The sequence below is a fragment of the Oncorhynchus nerka genome, linkage group LG25 (genome assembly GCF_034236695.1).
Source record: "Oncorhynchus nerka isolate Pitt River linkage group LG25, Oner_Uvic_2.0, whole genome shotgun sequence".
NCBI classification, from domain to species: Eukaryota; Metazoa; Chordata; class Actinopteri; order Salmoniformes; family Salmonidae; genus Oncorhynchus; species Oncorhynchus nerka.
The window spans coordinates 47,284,330-47,311,786 of record NC_088420.1 but is presented as its reverse complement, the minus strand read 5'-3'; the positions used below and the strand labels follow the sequence as shown (position 1 = coordinate 47,311,786).

At 41.5% G+C, this 27,457-nt stretch overlaps 1 protein-coding gene across 1 annotated transcript in view; it reads right to left on the bottom strand.

The window, feature by feature from the left end:
• The window catches only part of LOC115109586 (protein O-mannosyl-transferase TMTC2-like), a 184,209-nt gene that overhangs the window by 5,994 nt on the left and 150,758 nt on the right, over positions 1-27,457 (bottom strand). Inside the window, exons 9-11 of the mRNA XM_029634653.2 lie at positions 20,237-20,318; positions 18,085-18,199; positions 10,072-10,135 (exon numbers count right to left, since the gene is read on the bottom strand). Coding sequence (XP_029490513.1) covers positions 10,072-10,135; positions 18,085-18,199; positions 20,237-20,318 — 261 coding nt within the window. The remainder of the gene's footprint in view (positions 1-10,071; positions 10,136-18,084; positions 18,200-20,236; positions 20,319-27,457) is intronic.

The following is a 27,457-nucleotide window of genomic DNA, read 5'->3' as shown; positions in this document are numbered from 1 at the left end:
GACCAAAAATACTTCTTATGTCATGGAGACTAAAGACATTTTTGGTCATCCAGTCATGAATGAGTTCCTGGAGGCGTGGACATTAAAACCACAGACACTCTCCCATTGTCTGGCCATTTGTCTTGCTTTGCCCACACTGGTCTGAGCTGTGCTAGCTGCAGTAACAATCATTTTCAGCTCTGCTCTGGGCTGTTCTGCTCCAGTCTAGGAAACTTATCATCTCTGTTTTTCCAGTGTCAAGGTTGGATGAGTGATGATACGTTGCATGATCATTTATATGGGAACAATATGTCCAGTAGCGCCTCTCCTCTCATAAGAGGAGTTAAATTGATAAATACATCAAACTTGCCTTTGAATTAATCGCATTGTCCCTTAGACAGCCCCACGTGTCCCTTAACAGACGCACAGAGAAAGTATTCAGACCCCTTGACTTTTTCCACGTTTTGTTAGGTTACATCCTTATTCCAAAATTGATTACACCCCCGCATCATTTGACACACAATATCCCATAACTACATAGCAAAAACAGGTTTAGAAATGTTTGCTAATTTATAAAAACAAAAAACTAATATATCACTTTTACATAAGTATTCAGACCCTTTACTCAGTACTTTATTGAAGCAACTTTGGCAGCGACTACAGTCTCGAGTCTTCTTCGAAATGACGCTACAAACTCTGTCAGGTTGGATGGGGATCATTGCTGCACAGCTATTTTCAGGTCTCTCTAGATATGTTCAATCGGGTTCAAGTCCGGGCTCTGGTTGGACCACTCAAGTATATACAGAGACTTGTCCCGATGCCACTCCTGCGTTGTCTTGACTGTGTGTTTTGGGTCATTGTCCTGTTGGAAGATGAACCTTCACCCCAGTCTGAGGTCCTGAGCGCTCTGGAGCAGGTTTTCATCAAGGATCTCTCTGTACTTTGCTCCGTTCATCTTTGCCTTGATCCTGACTAGTCTCCCAGTCCTTAGAGCCCTGTCAGACGGACCATTGGGTTCTTGATCACCTCCTTGACCAAGGCCCTTCTCCCCCGATTGCTCAGTTTAGTGGACGGCCAGCTCTAGGAAGAGTCCGTTGAAGAATGATGGAGGCTACTGTTATTGGGGACCTGCAATGCTGCAGACATTTTTTTGGTCCCCTTCCCCAGATCTATGCCTCGACACACAATCCTGTCTCGGAGCTCTACAGACAATTACTTCAACCTCATGGCTTGGTTTTTGCTCTGACATGCACTGTCAACTGTGGGTGCCTTTCCAAATCATGTCTAATCAATTGAATTTACCACAAGTGGACTCCAATCAAGTTGTAGAAACATGTCAAGGATGATCAATGGAAACAGGATGCACCTGAGCTCAATCTTGAGTCTTATAGCAAAGGGTCTGAATACTTGTGTAAATAAGGTATATCTGTTTTTTTACTTTTAATACATTTGCAAAAATGTCTAAAAACCTGTTTTCTCTTTGTCATTATTGGGTATTTATGTGTAGATTGCTGAGGATACATTAAAAAAACATTTTTTAGAATAAGACTAACATAACAAAATGTGGAAAAAGTCAAGGGGTCTGAATACTTTCCGTGAGCACTGTAAGAAAACATATTCACTACAGTGGCTGGGGCCAAAGTAAAGGCTGGCATGACCAGGACTTCCCACTCCTGCTGACTCCAGTGTGTTAAAGCAGTTAATTGTCAGACAAAAATTAATTTGTGATTTCATCTTAGAAGTGCTTTGGTAACCACGGACTGCAGGACTGGTACTTTTGTAGCTATAACAATATTTCCAGCAGAAGAAGTCAAATATTTGCTCTAAGTTTAGATCACATGAGCAGCCAGATTTCATGGCTAAATGGTTATGGTAATGTTGACCCTGAAATTGATGGGTCAAACCCCAGAAAAATGGTAACCAAAAACTGACCACACGAGAAAAACACTTAACTTGTTAATCGAAAGGGCAACACATCGGTAGTGGTGATACCATGTGTGTTACTGTTCGTCTGTGGTGTTGGAGTCGTTCCACTGTGTGTGAGGTGGAATTCCCAGCATCACCAATGGAGATGCCCACTGTACAACTTACTGTTGGCCTGACTGATACACTCAGAGGAGTGGTGGAGGAGTCACCCAAACCACAGTAAGAGGACTCACAGTAGGTGGCTCTAGTTTCAGCCATATGCCATTCAATCAGGGGTGGAAGTAACAAATTAAAGATACTCTCATTACTGTAATTGAGTAGCTTGTACTTGTACTTTTTTGAGTATTTAATTATGTTTGAATGAGGTATTGTACTTCGCTACCTTTTTAAAACCATCCATTACAGAGTACAATTTTGTAGGCTATCCAAGGAAAGTCTACGAGAGCTCATCGTTGCTTAGTCAGTGACCAATCAAATCAAATTTCTCAGTTAATTTAGTTCAAGACGTATCGTGAAAGAAGGGAAAGGTTTCTATGGAGACTGTGACTGTGACCAGTTCTCCTTCAAGCACAGGAAAGGCCATGCAATGCAAATTTTGCTTATCCAGGATGGCGGAGGTGGCATCCTAAAAAAACTTGGCTTCAAACTTCAGGAAACATTGTAGAGGTAAGATAACTAGCTAGTTTTTTATGAATGACCAAAATCAAACATTTCCCTATGGATGGCTTTATCAGCTAGTATAGCTAGTTATCTAATAGTCTAACTTACGGACGTTAACTAGCTTAGTTGTCTAGCATGCTAATGTTAGCGAGCTATTCCTGTAGCTAAGTTAGCTACATGGCTAACCACCACCTGATGATGAAATACGGCTAGCATGTCAATGTCAATATTAGTGGTGATTGCAAGCTAGCTAGCTATGAAAGTTATCTGGGTTAGCTAACAACATTAGGCTAAGGTCAGCAAGTGAGTGAGCTAGCTACTGTAAGGGAGCTAGCTAGCTAGCCAATATTAGCCTGCTTGGTCATGACATACAGTATTTAGACCTAGGATTTTTAGCTATGTACTGTACTTTGTGTAAATTAGGATAACCTTCATATAAAAGCCAGAGACTCAGTAAGTCTAACTGTGCATATAACTGTGTGAGTCTACACAATAAGTACAACTAGACATGGACTCATCTCAACATTAGACACGTTTTTAGGTCTGAGAACATCTGACAAACTCACTTCAGTCTCATTATCTGAGAATAATAAGTATGGAAAGTAGAGGACGACCGATTAATCGGAATGGCCGATTAATTAGGGCCGATTTCAAGTTTTCATAACATCGGAAATCGGTATTTTTGTTTGCCGATTTTTTTATATATTTTTTTACACCTTTATTTAACTAGGCAAGTCAGTTAAGAACACATTCTTATGTTCAATGACGGCCTAAGAACGGTGGGTTAACTTCCTTGTTCAGGGGCAGAACGACAGATTTTTACCTTGTCAGCTCAGGGATTCAATCTTGCAACCTTACGGTTAACTGGTCCAACACTCTAACCACCTGTCTCACGAGGAGCCTGCCTGTTACGTGAATGCAGTAAGAAGCCTAGGTAAGTTGCTAGCTAGCATTAAACTTATCTTATAAAAAAAAATCAATCAATCATAATCACTAGTTATAACTACACATGGTTGATGATATTACTAGTTTATCTAGCGTGTCCTTCGTTGCATATAATCAATGCAGTGCGCATTCGCGAAAAAAGGACTGTTGTTGTTCCAACGTGTACCTAACCATAAACACCAATGCCTTTCTTAAAATCACTACACAGAAGTATATATTTTTAAACCTGCATTTTTAGCTAAAATAAATCCAGGTTAGCAGGCAATATTAACCAGGTGAAATTGTGTCACTTCTCTTGCGTTCATTGCACGCAGAGATCAGGGTATATGCAACAGTTTGGGCCGCCTGGCTCATTGCAAACTAATTTGCCAGAATTTTACGTAATTATGACATATAATTGAAGGTTGTGCAATGTAACAGGAATATTTAGACTTATGGATGCCATCCGTTAGATAAAATACGTAGCGGTTCCGTATTTCACTGAAAGAATAAACGTTTTGTTTTCGAAATGATAGTTTCCGGATTCGACCATATTAATGACCAAAGGCTCGTATTTCTGTGTGTTATTGTGTTATAATTAAGTCTATGATTTGATATTTGATAGAGCAGTCTGACTGAGCGATGGTAGGCACCAGCAGGCTCGTAAGCATTCATTCAAACAACACTTTAGTGCTTTTTGCCAGCAGCTCTTCACTATGCTTCAAGCATTGCGCTGTATCAACTCCCGAGATGAGGCTGGTGTAACCGATGTGAAATGGCTAGCTAGTTAGCGGGGTGAGCGCTAATAGCGTTTCAAACGTCACTCACTCTGAGTCTTGGAGTAGTTGTTCCCCTTGCTCTGCATGGGTAACGCTGCTTTGAGGGTGACTGTTGTCGACGTGTTCCTGGTTCGAGCCCAGGTAGAGGGATGGAAGCTATACTGTTACACTGGCAATACTAAAGTGCCTATAAGAACATCCAATAGTCAAAGGTATATGAAATACAAATCGTATAGAGAGCAATAGTCCTATAATTCCTATAATAACTACAACCTAAACTTCTTACCCAGGAATATTGAAGACTCATGTTAAAAGGAACCACCAGCTTTCATATGTTCTCATGTTCTAAGCAAGGAACTTAAACGTTAGCTTTCTTACATGGCACATATTGCACTTTTACTTTCTTCTCCAACACTTTGTTTTTGGATTATTTAAACCAAATTGAACATGTTTTATTATTTATTTGAGGTTAAATTGATTTAATTGACGTATTATATTAAGTTAAAATAAGTGTTCATTCAGTATTGTTGTAATTGTCATTATTACAAATAAAATAAAACAATCAGCCGAATAATCGGTGTTGTCTTTTTTTGGTCCTCCAATTATCGGTATTGTAGAGGAGAGAACACTACAGGTCTTTGAGAGAGGTATTGACGTCTTAAAAGTCCCGAACTGTCTGTTCAATCGGATAACACACAGCTCAGACACTCATATATACTCCACAAGACATACCACCAGAGGTCTCTTCACAGTCCCCAAGTCCAGAACAGAGGCTAGGAAATGTACAGTACTATACACTGAGTGTACAAAACATTAGAAGCAAGTGCTCTTTCCATGACATAGACTGACCAGGTAAATTCAGCTGAAAGCTATGATCCCTTACTGGCATTTGTTCAATTCACTTCAATCAGTGTAGATGAAGGGGAGGAGACCGGTTAAAGAATGATTTTTAAGCCTTGAGACAACTGAGACATGGATTGTGTATGTGTGCCATTCAGAGGGTGAATGGGCAGGACAAGGATTTTAGTGACTTTGAACGGGGTATGGTAGTAGGTGCCTGGCGCACCGGTTTGAGTTTGTCAAGAACTGCAACACTGATGGGTTTTTCACGCTCAACAGTTTCCTGTGTGTATCAAGGATGGTACACCATCCAAAGAATGGTACACCATCCAACTTGACACAACTGTGGGAAGCATTGGAGTCAACATGGGTCAGCATCCCTGTGGAAGCTCCGTTGAATTGAGGCTGTTCTGGGGGTAAAAGGGCGATGCAACTCAATATTAGGAAGGTGCTCCTAATGTTTTGTACACTCAGTGACTACATGGAATGATCTTTCACCTCAGGTAACTCAAGCTAGCAGTGAAATCAGATTGAAAAAAACAGATTAAACAACACCTCATTCTTAGTAATGTAATATTGGAGCAATGTAAATTTGTATAATGCACAATGTTTTGTAGATCTGTTTAGACCCCAGGAAGAGTAGCTGCTGCCTTGCCAACAGCTAATGGGGATCCAAATAAAATACTCAAATTCTAAATACTAACTTTCTTGAGGAAGACAAATTGAAACCAGCTGTCTGGGAGTGAATAATCAGGTGAAGTTAAAGCTGTGACCCCTGGAGGAGAAGATCTGGCTGAACAAAATGAAATAGCATCACAGGCCTTCACACAAGACACTTCCACATTAGAGAGAATGGTGTGCAAGGACTCCTGGATGGGGAATGGTGTGCAAGGACTCCTGGGTAGGGATTCTACTGCTCTTCCTGCTTTTCCTTTTAGTCCTGCTCCAGCCGAGCTTCAAAAGATCCCTCTTCCTGCCCCAATGACCCTCCGCCCACCCTACGCTACCTTTTCCTCTGGCATGTAGTCGTGACAGAAGCACCACCAGATGTGCAACATATTCGCCGGACCTCAGAGGAAACAGCTGCTTAAAGCCATGGGAGTATGATGAGGAGGGAGAAACGACCGGCATAAACCCCCTTAATTCCACTGTAAATAGAAAGCATATCTAATTGGCCTGACAAATGTAAAGGCTGCAGATGCTGTCATTTTATGGTGCCCTACGTAGGCCTCTAATAGGATGGTCTCTGGACAGGAGGAGACAGGGGAGGGTTGAGGCACCAAAGCCCTCGAGTTAAGCCAAATGTCCAGTCCTACTCAAAGTGAATGGACACACGGATATCATTTGAAAAGTCAAGCAGTCAAGCAATACAGAGGCTGAAGCATAGCACCGAATGACAAATGAAGATAGACAGGAACATGGTCCACATCAAGTCACATCAGAGAGAACAGAGGGTAATACTGGGGAAGCTGGATGAACATCCTCAATAATCATCTAGCCTCCACTGTAAGCAGGCCAAATGGCAAAGGAGGCGTCCCAACTATTTGACCCCATTGGGCTGAAACTGTCTCTGTTTTTTGCATCAAATGCATGTTTACATACATTATTTGTGGATGCTAAGAGATGTAAATGTGAAAATGATGATGATCTGTTCCTGAAATAGACAACCACGTAGGAAAGAAGATACAGATGACCGTGCTGCTCTGCATCTCAGCCAATGTTCTGACATTTTACTTTACACTTCAAGCATCACACACAAGACACTTCTCACGTCTTCACACATCTCAGTGTGAAAGATTCAAATTTTAGATATGACTTCTACAGGAACACTTGGATGGATCGCACAGCTTCAGCTTCACGCTCTATCTTTTTCTCATATTTACTGCTGAGCACCAGAAGAATGAAGCTCCTATACAATAACAAGAAGTCTTCACAGCAGGGACTGCCTGTGTGTGCACGCAAGTCATTCCTTCATTGGACAAAATGCTTGCCTTAACTCCATCTATGACAGCCTAATCATGGAGACTCACCTGAGTGTACCAATGTTCACATTTGCACTTTCTACTGGTCTTCTAACAAAATGGGGGATTAAACAGCGGAATAAGCATTCTAATAACCGCACAGGGAATAGGGGAGACCGGGGCTCTGTGTTACATAGGTTGCTTTTCACAGTATAGTTTAGTCTGTTACTCCCAATCTAGAGGGTGCTGTGTAGTCTAGTCATTTTAAGGTTAAAATGTGTGACTACTTTGAGGTGAAGGTGTGTTTTTATGAGAGGTGAAAGTATAGTCTTGCTATTTTCATTGTTTGAACTATGGGAGTCAGATATTCATCAACAATTGTTTGTTAGAATGAAGAAAGGGATAGCTATATTTCAAACTTATTTTCAAAGTTGCTAGGTCAAGACATGTGGAAATTAGCATAATCTTGCTTTTATGCTCAGTTGGAGAGGGTTATATAATAAGTTATACTTACAAAGTATAAACTGCGTAATTTTGTAAACAATATTGTTCAATCAAAATAACCAGGCTATTTCTAAGACTGTAGGCTACATTCATTTCTTTATTTCAAGTAGACAGTGTTTTGATAGGTAAGATCTCCCATTTTGGAATAAGCTATAAAGGACTAAAGGGAAGCCATTTCAACCCAAGACCTTGGTCTTTCTAATAATGTTGAGAAGAGTCTCATCCTATAGGCCTACAGGTGAAAAAAAAGTCAAAAGTGTGACACACAGCCCCGGACTCCCCTAATCTGATGCATTGCACTGTCACCGACAACATATTATGGAGGAGAAATCAAATGATGATTTCGTCTGCATTTCATAAAATTCAACACTGCATTCACTTTCTGTCCATGTGGGTACCAAAAAGTATGCTTTGGGAACACCCTGCGTTCTGTGGTGATTGGCTTATGATTTGCTCATGGCAAAGGAGATCGAACCGATGAGACCTTTAAGATTCTCAAACAATGGCCTCTAACACACTCCCGACATGCTCCGAATTTTAATTCACATGTAAACCACGGTCAGGGGTTGAATTGTTAAAATGTCATGGTATATCAAAAATGCTAAAATGCTGACTGGAGCCTGAATTTGTTCCTTGAGATGAATAAAATACACCATCTACATTGGGAGAGGTGTAGTTGCCCTTTAATTCACCATACGTTTGGTTAGTTGTCATGAACGTCGTCAGGGAAATGACTGGACTAAGGGGCAGCGTGGTGAGCGTACATTTCTTTTTATTTTGAATGTCGTCAACAAAAACAAGAGCCAACAAAAACAAGAGCCAACAAAAACAAGAGCCAACAAAAACAAAAACAAGAACAAGAAACAACAACCACGAAGCTTACTAGGGCTACAGGCCACTAACAAAGTCAACCACCTACAACTAAGGTGGAAAAACAGGCTGCCTAAGTATGATTCCCAATCAGAGACAACGATAGACAGCTGTCCCTGATTGAGAAACATACCCGGCCAAAACATAGAAACAGAAAACATAGAAACTAGAATTCCCACCCTTGTCACACCCTGGCCTAACCAAAATAGAGAATAAAAGCCTCTCTATGGCATGACACTAGTGGTGTTTCTGTACTGTACAATGTACAGTAGGCCTAGTGTACATGTGATGGCTGAGTTTGCAAGAACAAATTACCACCCGATTGATAGGTTACAAATCATCATGATATCATTCTGCCAGGTAGGCCTACTTTGGATTCAACATTTAATTTGAAAGGGTTTTGGGGAAAGCCTTAGAAATGAATGTTTCGGTATGCTGACTGGCAACACAACACACATGGGCGCTCACAAACAGGCGTTACTTCTTCAGAAAGTTGCAGGAAATACGAATCACTGATGAATTATTTTAATTAATTATGAGAAAATAGTTCAATTGAACTACCCTACCGCTGTAAACTAGTCTAGGGACAACCAGTTGTTTGAGCTGCGTGCTCTTGCTGCCCGACAGATGACATTCTGCTCAAACCAGGCTACGAGTGTGGCGTGTGTGTATGTGTGCAGCACACATCGTGAGGTGTATGTTGATAGGCTACTGATGTTACGATTGTCCATTTTATCCCTCCCTCATCACCTCCTCTCCATTTGGCCAGACTGTCGTTTTTGTCTCCAGAGTGCCTCTACTAATGGTTTCAGATATTTTCGCTGTAAAAGAAAATCCAGAATCGTACACTTTTTGACTTTTTTTTTTCCTAACAAGGGTTATCTAAATTCACCTTTAGTAGCACTGAATTATAGAAATGAGCTCCACACTTCACCTTCCACTCTTTGGTGTCCTATCTCTATTAATGCATTGCTTTGAACTACATTATGACAATAATGAGGATCTTTCTGCTCTAAAACGGTGGGAATTTGAGACTCACAAATACAAGATAGTCCATTGAAAGCACACAACTATTTGCACATTTTGTACACTCTATATTACATAAACACGGCGGGCAAATGGTGTAAATTGTGTATGTTGTACGTTTACATCTACAGGAAACTTTTCTGTTGGCTGAATCAAACATCACGACGGGTGACACTGTCCAGACAAACTCGGATTGTTCCTTGACAAGTGATTTCTTCTAATCAGGATGGAACTAACATTAAGACCACAGAGGCCAAACATTATGTCCTCCACTGCAGTTCAAACAAAGTCAAATCTGTGTCGTCAAATGATACTCAACTACTTGAGTCTATTCATTATCCACGCAGCAAAGCCCTGTGACTAAGTGTTGTTATCATTTTTCCTTTCAATCTGACCACCCTTAAATTGCCCTGGCCCCTCCTTTGAAGTCCCTGATTGATGCCACACAAACAAACCTTAGAGCTCTGATGACTTGACAATGCAGGCCTTTGTGAGGAAACAGGCAGAGCAGTGATTGGTCAGAGAGCCACACAGCCAGTGATTGCAGACAGAGTGTCCATCATGTTGAGTAATAATAGGTCAACAGAGGTTGATATACTCACGTTTGGTCTTATGCTGGCTGCCTGTCCGTAATACTTCTCGGCTGCGTCGTTGAGACTGGCTTGTCTGCAAAGGAAAGCACAAAAAGCAATCATTCCTCATCTTTATTGCTTCGAACTTCAGTGGGTTCATAAGAGACCTTGAACTCTGTCTGTTTAATGCTGCTACGGGGTCAGTAAGGTTAGGCCACGGCGGAGAATGCCGTGTAGCAACGAGAGGAGTCAATGAAACAGGCAATTTGTTGCAGGCCTTTCAGCAGACAGCCCTCCATGCTGAGTGGTGTACAGCATGCCCTGATTGTTTTCATTATATCCTGGGTCGCAACCTTTGTGTCATGATCTTTGACCTGCGTGTCATTACAATAGGCCTCTCATCAACCATTGCCTTAGTAAGAACAAACATCACTTCAAAGGCCTGTCCCCTGTCTTCTATGTAAACCCATCTATTGTTTTTGGTACTGTCGCTGGGGTTGAAAACTAGGAAGGAGGCCTAGGAAGGAGATTATCACAGAAACCCATGTGAAAATGTGTTGCAAGTTTATGTACTTTACAAAAATTGGGAGCATCATATCATGATTTTTAATTGTACTGTACAAACACAACAACAAAACATGCAGTGCAAACAATATAGTAATGTAAGGTAAAGGCACCTCTAGACAGATGGTTAGCCTGCAAATCCCAGAAGACTAGAAGTACTTAGAGTCTGTAGATTCTTCAATAAAAGTTACAGTCAAAACAAGAACGTTCTCCATATGCTCATCATCTCCATCCACAATATGCTACGCTAGTAAACTTAGATTACTATCCTACCTGACTGTGTGACTCTTTCCCTTTGGTCAAGAGTTTTTCCGTTTATTCATATTCCTATAAATCAGAAATCATTTTTACAACCCGCAGCTGCATTTCACTGATGGTAGCAATTGTCTCACTGCAAACAGTTTAACTTTGACAGAGTCAAGGACGGAGTCAACGACTGCTGGCTCCGGAGTCCCGAGTCGTAATGATGAAAGCAAGACCATCTGAACTGAACAGGGCTTTCATTAAGCCTGTCTGGCCATATTAAGGAATCCTCCTCCATATTGCAGCGCTATACAGCCACTTTCACATTCCACGACTAGCACGACAACACCCCGAAGATATCCATACCTGAGTTATTTCTAAACCCAGAACAAAATCTCATAGTCTGTCAAAAGAGACTAATACCTGACCTACAGGTTATTCTGCAGAGCATAAGTGCTGTCATATTCTTGTTGAACTTTAATCAGAACACGTTATGATTTCAAGTTTTATAAGACGTATGTACGGGATATGCATGGTATACATCGTCTAACAAAATCCTTACTTGCATGTCCTTTATCGATAATGAAACAACAATGAGAAATAATAAAATATAAGAATATGAACATAACGTTTGATAGGTCAAGAGGCAAGAGAAGCAGTTCTGATAAATGTGCAGTACTCATCTTCTCACGTCAGTCTGCGTTATTGAAAGCAGCATACAGCGTGCAATTCTAATAATAGCAAAAACCCAAGTTCTCTCTAGAATCCAATATCTCAATCACCACAATATCCAGCGGTAGGGAGGAGTTTCCCTCATTCAATTTTCATTTTGACAAATCAGAATGTCACATTTGAGATGCTAAAACAAAAAATGCACACAAAAAAACAAATGATACACAACACCATTAAGCTTCCTTTGAGACCAATGTTGTTAAGCAACAGTGGTAATGGCTGGTCAACAGACATGGGTGGATGCTTTCACCGTGAGGTGACACCAGTAGTGGTATGAGGGACTGGGATGGAGTCTGTGGTGTGAAATGATATGGTGAAGATGTTTTGTACGGACATGCGATTAAACTCAAGAAAAGAACATAGCTTGGCTTCGGCATCTGTCATACTATATCCAGCAATGAGGATTGAGAATCATTGAGAATCCTTACTCAGTGCAGAGAGCCCTGCCTCCCTCCAATAACTGTTGATACAGTTCAGTCCAAGGCCTTTGTGTAGGAGGTGTGGATACTGGCATGTGTCACTGTTATTCACAAGTTATCACTATGAAAACTCATAAACACACTGGTTTCTATTTTCGACTTGTGACAAAATGCACCTTAGTTTGCAATTTCGTCATGTAAAAACTGGGGCACTGGCATTTTACAGCCCTAATGCCTGGTTCTGCAATTTACCTGTCTAACATCAGCTTGCTTGCGCTGTGGTTGGAGGAGTGGCAATATTTAAAAACAAGGGCAAAAGTGACAATTTCACACAGCTCTAAGGGGTGGGTCGAAATGTACGGAATGGGTACCCGGAGGAAAATGGGAGAGGGTCATGCTTTTTCAATTTCACTCAAGGTGAGGTTTTTAAATCTAGTCCAGGGTAGGGTCATTCAATTTACAATTGACAAAGTCAACATTTCTCTGTGTTTTAGAATGAGTTGCTTATTAGGCTATATGTCGATGTGTGCCTGAAGCCACCCCTCATCTCTGATTCTCCACTGGGTGCACAATATCAAGTGTGCTATAGGCTATTTAGTGTGGTCTCAATCAAATGAACAATAGCCTATACAGTAGGCTATAGGCTACGGATGTGCATGCTTGGAGAAGCACAGATCAAAGTTATATTTCTAAGATTATTACACACTGCAATGGATATTCCAACCCTGAGCCCTGGCCTGCTCTGCTCTTGCTGATCAAAACCTTCTTGTGTGTGCTGTCCAACCAATGGCTGTGCTGTGTAGGCCTACAGAGGCAGTTCAGGAGGAGAGTCAAAGGCTTCTTCTAAAAATGTTTTTTTTTTGCAATATCTTGTGTGCTTACTAGCCTATAGCCTATGTTCTGTTCAGTTTGAGAAGGAGAGCAGGAGCACAAAGATGAGAAGGAGGACCGGAGGTGAACTTTGATAGCTTGTTACAACTATAATTTATTTCAATTATTAGAGTTATTGAACTCACAATAAGCCAGAGTCTAGTAACTTACATTGCGGTGCTGAAACAATCAATAGGAAATGGGCAGCTTATGGTGCTGAAAGTAGGCAATGTTGAATAGGCATAATTTATTTCAACCCTTAATTTTAATGACACTTTATTAACAACAAGAGGGCTTTGTGTTGGAGCCTATTTCTTCCTATTTAAGAAATAAGAGGTAGGCCTACCTGTTTGACAGACAAAATGAGTCTAATAGCTGCTATATCCATTGATTTGGCAGACAATTCTTCCACCCACTATGCACTCTTTGAAAAGCCTACCTTCGTGTCAGTGAAGGGCTGTTAAGTTTAAACCAGGACTGGAATTGAGGGGGTATGAGAGGGTATGCCATAGGCTTACCTTTATTAAAGAAAATGGAAAAAAAGCACAGGCACAACCCTTGTTAGCTTAAGATTGAGATTTTTTGTTGTTCGGATCGTTTATGTAAAGTGATCTGCAACAGTGCTTTGGACCGCGGTGCTTTATGCTACGAAACAAGCTGTCAAATACCCAGGAAATACGTGATGCATATGGGGATATCATTGTTTCCTTGACATTCAGAGGCTGAGCTACAACCTTCTATAGCCGAAGACACAAAACATGGACTTTGCTTGGGAAGTCATCTAATTCTGTCACTATAAACTAATTAAGTTATTCGCTTTCTGTACAATAGAAGATGTTTAAACCAAAGACAGATTTTAGGGAAACACTTGTGACTTTCTCTCGTTGGGTTAAGCCACGGAAGAAGAGCAGCCACCAATTAAAGCTGACATTTTTCTGCGTCGGTAGGCGTACTCTGTCTGGGGTGGAAAGGTCGGGCCTAACTTTTGAAAGTACCATGCTCAGATTCCTAATGACGTCTTAGATTTAATTATTTGCAAACAAGACATACTGACTTGACATTAGAGAAATATGATAAGATGAACACATAGGCATATCTCTGTCTATTCTTAGCCTGTAATTTCGGTATTTTGTGTGGTATTAAAACATATTCTGCTAATACTAAAATGACAGAATTGCATTAAATGTTTATAAAAAGGCACATTTTTCTCAGACCTGCAAACACGATAACAGATTGATGCAATACTTTTACTGTAAATGAGACTGTATATCTGTATATTTAAGGCCCTGACCTGTCCAAGAAGTGAAGGTAGGCATGTTCTCTGCTATCCACTTGATGTTTTAATCATTATTTTGGGTATAGGGGAGAGCCATCCAGTTTCATTTCAGAGAGGTCTGATTTTCGGAGAGGTCCGATGTAACCCTTATTATAAATAACGTTCACTCGCTAATGGGATGTTTTAAGACCCACAAAAAGCAGGTCTTAACAGTTGATTTTGGCATGGAAGAGTTGTGCTTTTTGTGCCGGTGCATCTCATATTCAGAATCATAAAAAACATGATTGGTTTCCCCCCATTTCGTTTAAAAACAAAGCATAGCCTTAATCAAGGCTGGTTAACCAAAATGTGTCTTCCCTCTGAATCAGAGAGGTGTGGGGGGCTACATTAATCAAAGTCTTCGGTGCCCGGGGAGCAGTTGTTGTTGGGGGTTAACTGCCCTGCTCAAGGGCAGAACAGCAGATTTTTCAACCTGCTGGCTCGGGAATTAGAAACAATTACCTTTCGGTATCTGGCCCAATGCTCTTAACCGCTAGGCTACCTGCCGCCGTCAGGTTTAGAGCATCGCATAGGCACATCTTTTTTTATCCTGGCCATTTGCCAAGTAGCCTATGAATAAAGGGGTTTTAAATGGTCTACTGAGAGTGCTGTGAAATATATTAGAGATTTTTTACCCTGATGCTTTTTCATTATTCACAATTCACATACCCGCATACTTCATTATGCTTGTTCAAGTATGCTCGTCCGATTACCAAAGACACGCTACTCCAAACTATTCTGTTCTCCTATAATGCCATATCAACAGCATTTTGTTTGAGAATCTGCCTCGCACAACAATACAAATAACAGGAGCCTATTTTTTTTTATAGATGTGTGAATGCTACGCATAAAGACATTTAGGTCGACATGTGCACATTTTGTACAAGTGCCATTTCACGAGAGAAGCGATTTGTGATATAATGCTTCTGACCACACACTATTTAGAAAAAAACTGATTGCTTGTTTTCTGTTTCATATCAAGCCCTCTGCTACCCTTACCCTAGGCCTAGGCTAAGAAGGCTGGTTCCACAGCAATGTGCTATCTTTTCTATCCTGGCCTTGCAAAGTAGCTATCCATAAAATCTGTTTAAATGGTCTATTTCAATTTCAGTGCCTTGAATTGAAAATATACTGCACATTCTTAAACACACACACATATATGCCTACTTGCATACTTAAGTTAGCTTGTTCAAGTATCCATCCCCATCTCCAAAGACTGTATCTCATCCGGTTACCAAAGCTGCGCTCCTCCAAACGTATTTAAATTATTCAGTTCTATAATACAGTACCAATGGTAGGCCTAGGCTATATTCTTCTTATTTTCTTATTGCCTCATACATACAATACAATTTACAGGAGCCTAGTATTTTTTATTTTAGGAGAAGAGTGATGTGTAAAGACATGTAGGCTAAGCTAGGCTCATTGAAGCCAATTACAACAATGTTATGTTGACTGCCAACTCTCCAAACATAGTAGGCTATTGCGAAAACACTGGATGTTGATTGGCCAGTGAGTGGCCAAGCCCTCGTCGCACCTATTACTTGTTATTCCTCAAAACTCAGCCTTTCGCGCTACTGTGAGCTATTGTGCTCATAATTCCGGCTGTGAAAATAGCTAAACATATTTCTGACACACTACAGGACCTATAGCGCTACTGCCAACCCTTATATTTAAGCGTTGGCAGTTAAAATAGAGTGCCCTGTGTTTGTGCAACTCGAGAAAGCAGAGCCCAAGCTAACACCGCAATTGAGCAGCATGGATCATCATTTATCAACTAAGAGTTGAATAAACAAATAATTCACACAAAATGACCATCATTCAAAGCAGTATTACTTATTTTCTCAACAATAACTCCTTGCGTAACCTCATTCAACTGTTTAACAAATAGTCTTTCAAAAATAACTTAAATAGTGCCCCATACCAGAAATTGTGCAGCGATGACAAATATGGGTTTGGTGTCTAACCGTGACCGTAACCATGTGTTGCGATAACCGCAATCATATTCAGAATAGAATTTCTCGAGAATTAATCTAATTCTATATAATTTTCAAGTCTATAAACATATCATTATCAGACTGGCGAACTGGAGAGCCGCCAAACCATTGTCACCAGACAAACAAGATCTTTCATATGAGTGGCAAAGGATTGCCAGGGGGTAGTGGCTTGTGAGAGCACAGCGAGCACAATGAGAGAAGACGACAAACTTCTGCCTTCGGTTAGACCCAAGTCCTCTGAGATAAAGCTGCTGGGAAGAGAGGCAAGAGAGGAGAACTAGAAGAGGATGGAATGGAAGAGAGGGAGGGAAAATAGGGATCATGAGTGAATGAAAATAAAGAACTCCCTGGATGAAACAATGTTGGAACATATTTCACAACAGCAACACGACCGCCGAGCCCTCTGTCGTCGAGCCCTGACAGTTGGTCATCTAACGATGCTTTATTAACCCCAGTGCAGACGCACAGACACACAAGTCAAACAGCCGGCAGCACAGTACATGTAATGCAGTTTCAAAAAACGAACTTAATGAACAAATTGCTTCAGCAACAACAGACAGTGTACGATGTGTGTACTAACTACGGCGAGCCCATCTGTCTCGAGCAACAACACACACAAACGTTACACAAATGTTCCTTGTTCCTTCTGTCAAACAAGTCTGGCTTCCCGGAAGTGTGTTGTGACATCACACAGCTAGTGAACGGTGGGTCTGGCATGCAGAGGGATTTGAGCACTTAAAGGGCAGCATTAGCACATTCCCCTGGGAGACAGCACTCAGCCAGCCTTCCCTTCCCTTCGCCTGCCAGCTGATGCCGCTGCTCAGTAGCCCTACGAAGGTTTGGAATAACGTGCTGATTGTTTAAAGAAGGCCGGGGGAAATGGATAGTGAGGAAGTAAACTTGTCAAAGACCAAGGGCCCCAGAGAGCAATAAGAGAAGGTTTTCACATCTGAAAGCCCAGTCCCCCATCCTCCCTATTCAGATTCACTAGTATCCCCCACCAACCGAGGGCCTTTCACGTCTTGGTTCCATGACAAACACATAAAGAACATGAGTTCCAGAGCGATGCCAGCGCAGTGGTGGGGAGCCCCTTGCTGAGCCCAGCCTGAGACCCTCTTTAACAGCCAGGGGTCCGGACCCTGGAAGAGGCTCTGTAAAGCATGGCCAGCTGAGCTGGTGGTGCTGCACATCCCCCTGGATCAGAGTGCTGTGCAGTGGGCCACCATGTGAAAACCAGCTGGATAAAGACATTATATAGCACTGCATGACACAGCCTCTTTCTGTCTTTGGTAAAGAAAGTGAACTGCAAAAACTACCTCAGTGAAGCACAATGATTCAAGACATCGCATTAACGATTTTAGTAGTCGTAATTTCCCACAGCCAGCAGTAGTAATTCTTACACAGATAAACCCTGATTTACCCTAATAAGTCTAAACAAGAGACATCTCTAAACTAGTAAATATAATATTGTTAGCTCTAAGCTGAGCTCCCTCAGTCTGTGTGGCATACTGTAAATTGGCACGTTCCTCTATTTACACATTTCCACTCGCGGCTTGCGCCTCAAACACAACAACTTGCGGCTTCCAGGAGAACTGTGAGTCAGACGCCGCGCTGCTGAACTTTGCTCTGATTTGAAACGGGCTTTTCATGAATGAGCCAGAAACAGCAGAGGGAGTGCAGAGGGAGGCACGTAGCTGCGTGGCGTTCTAAGACAAGATGGCAGCTCCCTGGCTACCGCTGCAGCAACAGAGAAGGGGATTACAGCAGCCGGTAAAGTAAATCACACTGGCAGTAGAGCGCTGTAATCCCTGGGATAAAGTGTACAGACCGTAGACGCTCTCCCTCCCTCCCCCAGCTCTTGTCCCCTCCCCTCCCTCACAGTGTGTCCGTCCCATCCAACACTCACCTGAGCATGTGGGCTGCACTGAAGACAACATCAAACTCCCCGCTGTCCAGACGCGCTGCCTTCTCCGCCATCTCAGCCGCTTCCAGAAGACGAGACTCCTCCAACAAAAACTGACCTGGGAGCAGCCAGAGAGAACAGAAACCCCAAGTTAAAATGCTGTATGTGGATGTATTCCTAGAGTGGGATGAATACTTGCTGGGAATATTGTGTTTGGCCCGTGGAGATAAGGGCGGACAGCGGCCGGCCTACCAATGATTTGCTGAAACACAAGATACAAGCAGAGCGTACCATCGCTCTTTGGCCATCGCTCTTTGGGTATCGCTCAGGTCCATTTGTCCAATTAGGAGGATCTTGATAGATATGTTTCTCTGACATGTGCGTCGGGCCTGGCTGGAGTTCTGCATGTCTGAGGTGCAGCTGAAATTATAGAGCAGGGCCTTTGTAGCCCATCCTATTGAGGCTAGAGTGTGGATCCCTGATGGGGGCATGAACTGGGGTCGGACCTCTCGGAGAGGGTCAGGTTTGTGGAGGAATTAATAGCCTGTTGGTTTTGGTGAGCTCCACTACTGTACAATGCTCCCAGACCACTGGTGGAAACCAAGCATATTTTCCTAAATAGCTGCGGATGAAATGTAGACTTTACTGCTACAGGTCTTAGGTAAAGGAGAGACCACTTCGGCACTGACTGATTTCCAATGTATTGCAGAGCACCTCCATGTTAGAAACACTGCTATGGCAGGGGATAGATTTCAACATGTCAACGCTTGTTTTATTGGAGTGGTTAAGAATACGTGAAAGCTGTTCCTTAAAATATCAAGACATTTCTACAAAAGATTGATCACACGGTACATTACCACAAATTCTTCTGCTGGCACTCGCTCTCAAACCCACATTTCAAAGAGGACACTTGAAGTGACCTTAGTAGAGATCAAATTGGTTGTTTCTCGTAAGATCAAATGGTGTTCAGCAGAAAAGACATGTCAACTGTCACGTTCCTTCTTTCCACGTCTGTGCACATGTCATATTTGAGAACAATGTGAGGAAATTGGGGTTTATCTTCATTGGTCAATAGTTTGAATATTCTCTCACGCTATCCTCCCCAACCAGCCACGTACACAACCTTAATACAGGAAGAGAGGTCAGCCAGCATTGCTAACTACCTGGAAGGGATCCAGTCAAGATGTGTGTCTTTGTGTGTGTGTGTCTTTGTGTGTGTGTGTGTGTGTGTGTGTGTGTGTGTGTGTGTGTGTGTGTGTGTGTGCGTCTCTGTGGATAGGCTTTGGTTCAAAAACCCACAAGAGAGAGTGGTCCTGAGAAATGACTTGTTCTCGGGGTTGGGCTCAATTCAGATTTAAAAAATATATATTTTTTACAAATCCAATTCAAGTAGTAAACAGGATACAGAATTGCAATGAAAGGAAATACCTCTTCTATTCTACCTCAAATATCGCTTCTATTCTATATTAGGTCTAGTCTATAAAAATATGCATCTTGTACATAAAACATCAAACATGTCGTTATATATATACAGTATTGTTGAAAAAAATGATTTTCAGGACAAACTCTTAAACTGAATGATGAAGGAAAACAAAACCTGTAAGTTATTATATTTCAATAATCACTTAGATTTTGTTCAATATGGAGAGAAAAATACTTAATTAACCCTCAAGTTGACCCCGATGCTTTCAAAAAGAAGCCAAACAAATGAAATGGTTGGTGGAAATATAATTGTCTATTCTAAGCACTAAGGTTAAAAGAGTATATGAACATTGTTTCCAGAGAAAAGTTATTTATTCTTTGGTATCTGGAAGTGTGACCTGTCAGATTTAATGAAACTCTCATGTTTTATGACTGAGTGGAATTTCTTTGAATTGCACTGAATTCAATTCTACTTCCTGCCACTTAAACTCAAATAAAAAATTCTACACCCTGTGGGGTTTGGCCAATTCAATTTGAATTTCAACTCATGAGTTGAATGAGGTCAGAACAGTGGAACATACAGATATTATTTGTTGTAGTGCAAAAGTACACTATTTGGTTGATTCAATGTGGCCAATGGCATGTCAGAAGATTAACCTTAGTATACAGTATAACCTTTATATCATTTTGGAAAATCAAAAGAAACCCAAACCCCCCAAACTGTACAACTTACCATAGTGCATATAGCAATTTCCTTTAGTGGGGTCTAGTTGGATGGCCTTCAGAAAGTACCTCTCTGCTCCGGTCTTCTGACCCTAAGAAGGGAGATTAATTAGATACATTGTTACTATTTTTTGCCGTTGCTATGCCGTCAATTTCAATATAAAAACATAATTTTACGTGTAAAAGCGGATTTTTGCCAAGCCACAAACTAACTGTAACATTAAATCTTAATAAGAAGACATAAAACACATGTAACTACATTATTATTTTAACACCTTGTGTCATCCTACAAAAGATTTACTCTCAAAGTACACAGTGTCATGCTTGGCACAGTTGACTGCCTGGTCTGAGCATTTAATCATAACACACTTCTATCTGTACAAATAACACTTGTATGACCGCAAAAGCGGTGTGTGTGGCCAAACTACTGCAGCTGAGAGAGCAAGACCCAACAGACACGCACACACGGATGCACACACGCATACAAATGCACACACACACACACACAGTACGACATAGAGACATAGATCTTGAGAGAGGGCGTGGAGAGGCATGCTGGGTTACTCGAGCCTGATGAGGGGCAGCAGCAGCAGTGACAGATTGGGGCCCAGAGGAGCCAGCCCCCCGGGGGCCTCAGAGAGCTGGACCAAATCACTGCTAACACACAGAGGCTCCAGCCAGCACAGCTGCCTCTCTGTCTCACGCACACAACACTGGTCTCATCTGTGTATCAGCTGCACTCTGAACAACAATACATCTGTATTCTATAAACATAATGCCAGTTATCAATCATTGCCTATAGAAATCTAAATATAAGAAATGCCACAGCATTTTAGATTATGTAAAAAAAAAAAAAAGCAGCAAGGACTCCCTTAATTTTACAGTACATAAGCCAGTAACTAGAATAAATTATGTAAAAGCCATGTATCTAAACACTGCAATCCGATATGGATTTTATTTCACCTTTACTTTATCAGGGAATCATACTGAGACCAAGGTCTCTTTTACAGATGAGCCCTAGATTACAGAAATTACAGAAAATACACACATCAAAATACTGTATAAATACATGCCTCCATTTTTTCACTGTGCTGACCTTCAATAACTCAAGAAGTATCCACAAGTGTAAATGTTTGAGTGTATTATTCATTGATGTGATGGAACATTTTACGAGCAATAAGTATATGTTTAATGCAGCTCAAGGCGTGAAAGTGACAGTAACAGAGCCAGTGCGAAAGGCATTATTTCGGTATGCTTTCACACTCAAATTCACAAATAGTACAAAGCACTCAGTTGAGGAGCAGCTGGAATAGTCATAACATCAGCATATTTCTGTTTACTCAAGTTCAGACAAAATGTCTGGCAGGAAACCACGTTATGACAATTTAATGCACTGGCTCTCATTGTGCGTGTGGTTTTGAATGGACTCGGATAGTCTAATGTTCATTTCACAATATTGATAGAGAATCTACAGTGTATGAGGTACATACATTGCAGGTTTGACTGAGAAGTGAGGAACTCTCTTTACTGATAAAAAAAGTTGTCAGGCAAATGTGTGGAAAATGACTCCATTGATGTTCTCATGTTTTTGAATCCATGCTTTGCCTTATCAGTCTTAGGAGTTCTCTGAGCAGATTGTTGAATGATATCCAGCTGCATCATTTCAACACTTAGAGCCCATCAGCTTTCCCCTCTCACAACTGTCAGGTATCCAGATCAAAACTATATTTACTGTGGTGGATTGTATGTAGTTGTCACGATCATTTAGAGATGGATTGAACCAAGGTGCAGCATGGTAGGCGAACATCTTACTTTATTTAAAATGAACACCCAAAATACAAAACAAACGTAAAGTTCTGCAGGCTACACAGCACCTATACAAAATCAAGGTCCCACAAACAAAAGGTGGAAAAAAAGTTGCCTAAGTATGATCCCCAATCAGAGACAACGATAGACAGCTGCCTCTGATTGGGAACCATACCCGGCCAACAAAGAAATAGGAAAACTAGAATGTCCACCCTAATCACACCCCGACCTAACCAAATAGAGAAATAAAAAGGCTTTCTAAGGTCAGCGTGACAGTAGTAGAGGTCATCACGGATCCACCTGTACCCAAATACCCGACGCTTTCAATATACTTTGTATCCCTCATTTACTCAAGTGTTTCCTTTATTTTGGAAGTGACCTGTAATATGGACGAAGAGGTATTGAAACAAAATGGAATATAACGTTGCGAATGAATTTCGGAATGACACAATTTCATGTGAAGACCTGCATCACTATAGTGAGAGCTTATAGTGCAATTTCTAAAATTATGTATTTGAATGTTTTTGGAGCATTTTTTAATGTATTTTCTTCTTCGGGGGCCCCATACTACACAACGAGGATGAGGAACTGATTTGCTGTTTGGGGTAAGTTTCTATAAAACATGTGAAATCCCTAAAAAGGTTTCTGGACCCATCTATAATATGTCATTTTACATCAAAAATAGAGATTTGGTTGTAAAAATAAAACTTCTCCTTTAACTGACTTTAACTGAAGGAAGGGCCAGTACAGAATCGAATGTGAAATCTGCAGTAGAGAGAAAGATGGAAATGTTATAATCTATGCTGCTGCTCTTGCTTTTTAAGAGAGTGGAGCATGGCACCTGTATCTTGTTGTTGTTGTTGGCCAATCATAAGTCATCAAAGCAGCAATAATCATAGAGCCTCTAGATATCTAATCAATGGAAGACGGAATTAAAAGTTAAAGGAGAAGGATAGGCTACAACGACCAAGAGCCAACAGGTAGGCTACAACGACCAAGAGCCAACAGGTAGGCTACAACGACCAAGAGTCAACAGGTAGGCTGCTACTTAATATTCTGAATGGAGTTGTTGTTATTTGTAACTGTAGGATGAGAAAGGTCATGCACTGCAGCCTCAATTGGCATAGCTACGTAACGTTAGCTAGCTTAACTAGCTTCTCCCGGTTTGATGCAGTCAAGACAGGTAATCATATTTGATGATAAATAAACTAGCTATGACAGCTAAACTACTATAGCGCGAGTCGGCTTGGTTGGTTGCTGTCTCTCGTCTCTCCCTCCCTGTTCCCCGTGTCACTCGCTCACAATACGGCCCCTCCCCCGTCTGCCAGAGTGGCACCTCTCTGTCCCTCCTCTCCCCCTTTATCAGCTCTGGTTAATTTAGTAGGTTAAAAAAAGGACTTTTCTGCTGTTTCCCTCACTCGGATCGGGTCTGGATCAGACCAGGTCTTTACAGAATGGATCTAGTTGTCATCGGGTCTGTTCAGAAAGGGTCTCTATATAAAATACATTAATTCATGCGTATTGTTTCTGGGTGGGAAAGCCCCAGAACCATTTCAGAACGAGTCCAACTTTCTGGACCCGTGAAGTCCTCTAATATGTAGCCAACGCTCTAAACCTGTCTGTGCAGCAAACACAGTAACAGCAGTAGAGAGAAAGCATCATAATAACTATGTTTGATGGATGGCCTGACAGCCAGCAATGTTTGGAAGAATCTCTCTCTCTGACTGTTTGGTGAAGGGGCTGTTTGGTAAGGTGGAGAAATAATATGAAAAAAATCCCTGCCACCCATATCCACTTCCTATTCAGTATCAACTCATTATAGAGGTGCAATATCCTGTTTTCACACATACTGTATTTATTGTTAGTGTTGACCCCCTAATCTCCCGGTGACATCAGACGCGGAACAGATGTGTATTGCCGCTCTGGCAGCCACCAAGGTAATTATGAATGGAGCCTGCATCACACTAGGCCCGGAAATGACTTGTGAATGACTGAGTTCAATAACACACACCACCACGGTGCATATCTCCGAATGACACCATCCACCACCATAATCGAGCGAATCACATCCCCCAATGCACCACTAACCCTCTCCATACCCACAAACCCCTGCCAGGATCTGAACCTAGGACCTCTGACTGGACAGCACAGACTTACACAGATTTGCAGATGTTATCACAGGTGCAGCAAAATGCTTATGTTTCTAGCTCCAACAGTGCAGTAATAATATCTAGCAATACAATAACCAATAACCAACAAGCAAAAAAATCTAATAAATAAACATACATACCTGGGCCATTTTAGATACAAATGTGTGCTGGGGCTGGTTCAGCCACTGCATTTTACACTATGATCTGTTCTTTCAAAATCATCTCAAGGTTAGCTAGCCTGTAAGTCTGACAGCGCTCTACTCTCCTCATCCCATAATTTACACCCAGAGGAGAAAGGAGGCCATTGTCTATCTTTGCCTGAGATCCAGGCACACGGCCCGAGCTCTGAACTCCCCACTTTTCTCTAAATCAATAGCCCTTTCTTAACTAAAACACCTACTTCTCACTCCTTATCAAATCAAATCAAATGTAATTGGTCCATAGACATATTTAGCAGATGTTATTGCGGGTGTAGCGAATTGCTTGTGTTCCCAGCTCCAACAGTGCAGTAGTATCTAACTAAATGCTTGTGTTCCCAGCTCCAACAGTGCAGTATTATCTAACTAAATGCTTGTGTTCCCAGCTCCAACAGTGCAGTAGTATCTAACTAAATGCTTGTGTTCCCAGCTCCAACAGTGCAGTAGTATCTAACTAATTGCTTGTGTTCCCAGCTCCAACAGTGCAGTAGTATCTAACTAATTGCTTGTGTTCCCAGCTCCAACAGTGCAGTAGTATCTAACTAAATGCTTGTGTTCCCAGCTCCAACAGTGCAGTAGTATCTAACTAAATGCTTGTGTTCCCAGCTCCAACAGTGCAGTATTATCTAACTAAATGCTTGTGTTCCCAGCTCCAACAGTGCAGTATTATCTAACTAAATGCTTGTGTTCCCAGCTCCAACAGTGCAGTATTATCTAACTAAATGCTTGTGTTCCCAGCTCCAACAGTGCAGTAGTATCTAACTAAATGCTTGTGTTCCCAGCTCCAACAGTGCAGTAGTATCTAACTAAATGCTTGTGTTCCCAGCTCCAACAGTGCAGTATTATCTAATTAAATGCTTGTGTTCCCAGCTCCAACAGTGCAGTAGTATCTAACTAATTGCTTGTGTTCCCAGCTCCAACAGTGCAGTAGTATCTAACTAAATGCTTGTGTTCCCAGCTCCAACAGTGCAGTAGTATCTAACTAAATGCTTGTGTTCCCAGCTCCAACAGTGCAGTAGTATCTAACTAAATGCTTGTGTTCCCAGCTCCAACAGTGCAGTAGTATCTAACTAAATGCTTGTGTTCCTAGCTCCAACAGTGCAGTAGTATCTAACTAAATGCTTGTGTTCCCAGCTCCAACAGTGCAGTAGTATCTAACTAAATGCTTGTGTTCCCAGCTCCAACAGTGCAGTAGTATCTAACTAAATGCTTGTGTTCCCAGCTCCAACAGTGCAGTAGTATCTAACTAAATGCTTGTGTTCCCAGCTCCAACAGTGCAGTAGTATCTAACTAAATGCTTGTGTTCCCAGCTCCAACAGTGCAGTAGTATCTAACTAAATGCTTGTGTTCCCAGCTCCAACAGTGCAGTAGTATCTAACTAAATGCTTGTTGTTCCCTAAAGCTTGTGTTCCCAGCCAACAGTGCAGTAGTATCTAACTAAATGCTTGTGTTCCCAGCTCCAACAGTGCAGTAGTATCTAACTAAATGCTTGTGTTCCCAGCTCCAACAGTGCAGTAGTATCTAACTAAATGCTTGTGTTCCTAGCTCCAACAGTGCAGTAGTATCTAACTAAATGCTTGTGTTCCCAGCTCCAACAGTGCAGTAGTATCTAACTAAATGCTTGTGTTCCCAGCTCCAACAGTGCAGTAGTATCTAACTAAATGCTTGTGTTCCCAGCTCCAACAGTGCAGTATTATCTAACTAAATGCTTGTGTTCCCAGCTCCAACAGTGCAGTAGTATCTAACTAAATGCTTGTGTTCCCAGCTCCAACAGTGCAGTAGTATCTAACTAAATGCTTGTGTTCCCAGCTCCAACAGTGCAGTAGTATCTAACTAAATGCTTGTGTTCCCAGCTCCAACAGTGCAGTAGTATCTAACTAAATGCTTGTGTTCCCAGCTCCAACAGTGCAGTAGTATCTAACTAAATGCTTGTGTTCCTAGCTCCAACAGTGCAGTAGTATCTAACTAAATGCTTGTGTTCCCAGCTCCAACAGTGCAGTAGTATCTAACTAAATGCTTGTGTTCCCAGCTCCAACAGTGCAGTAGTATCTAACTAAATGCTTGTGTTCCTAGCTCCAACAGTGCAGTAGTATCTAACTAAATGCTTGTGTTCCCAGCTCCAACAGTGCAGTAGTATCTAACTAAATGCTTGTGTTCCTAGCTCCAACAGTGCAGTAGTATCTAACTAAATGCTTGTGTTCCTAGCTCCAACAGTGCAGTAGTATCTAACTAAATGCTTGTGTTCCCAGCTCCAACAGTGCAGTAGTATCTAACTAAATGCTTGTGTTCCTAGCTCCAACAGTGCAGTAGTATCTAACTAAATGCTTGTGTTCCTAGCTCCAACAGTGCAGTAGTATCTAACTAAATGCTTGTGTTCCCAGCAGTAGTATCTAACTAAACAGCTCCAACAGTGCAGTAGTATCTAACTAAATGCTTGTGTTCCCAGCTCCAACAGTGCAGTAGTATCTAACTAAATGCTTGTGTTCCCAGCTCCAACAGTGCAGTAGTATCTAACTAAATGCTTGTGTTCCCAGCTCCAACAGTGCAGTAGTATCTAACTAAATGCTTGTGTTCCTAGCTCCAACAGTGCAGTAGTATCTAACTAAATGCTTGTGTTCCCAGCTCCAACAGTGCAGTAGTATCTAACTAAATGCTTGTGTTCCCAGCTCCAACAGTGCAGTAGTATCTAACTAAATGCTTGTGTTCCCAGCTCCAACAGTGCAGTAGTATCTAACTAAATGCTTGTGTTCCCAGCTCCAACAGTGCAGTAGTATCTAACTAAATGCTTGTGTGTTCAGTAGTATCTAACTAAAGCTCCAACAGTGCAGTAGTATCTAACTAAATGCTTGTGTTCCCAGCTCCAACAGTGCAGTAGTATCTAACTAAATGCTTGTGTTCCTAGCTCCAACAGTGCAGTAGTATCTAACTAAATGCTTGTGTTCCTAGCTCCAACAGTGCAGTAGTATCTAACAATACATACACACATCTAAAAGTAAAAGACTGGAATGAAGAAATATAAAAATATTAAATCGAGCAATGTCGGACTGGCATTGACTAAAATACAGTAGAATATAATAT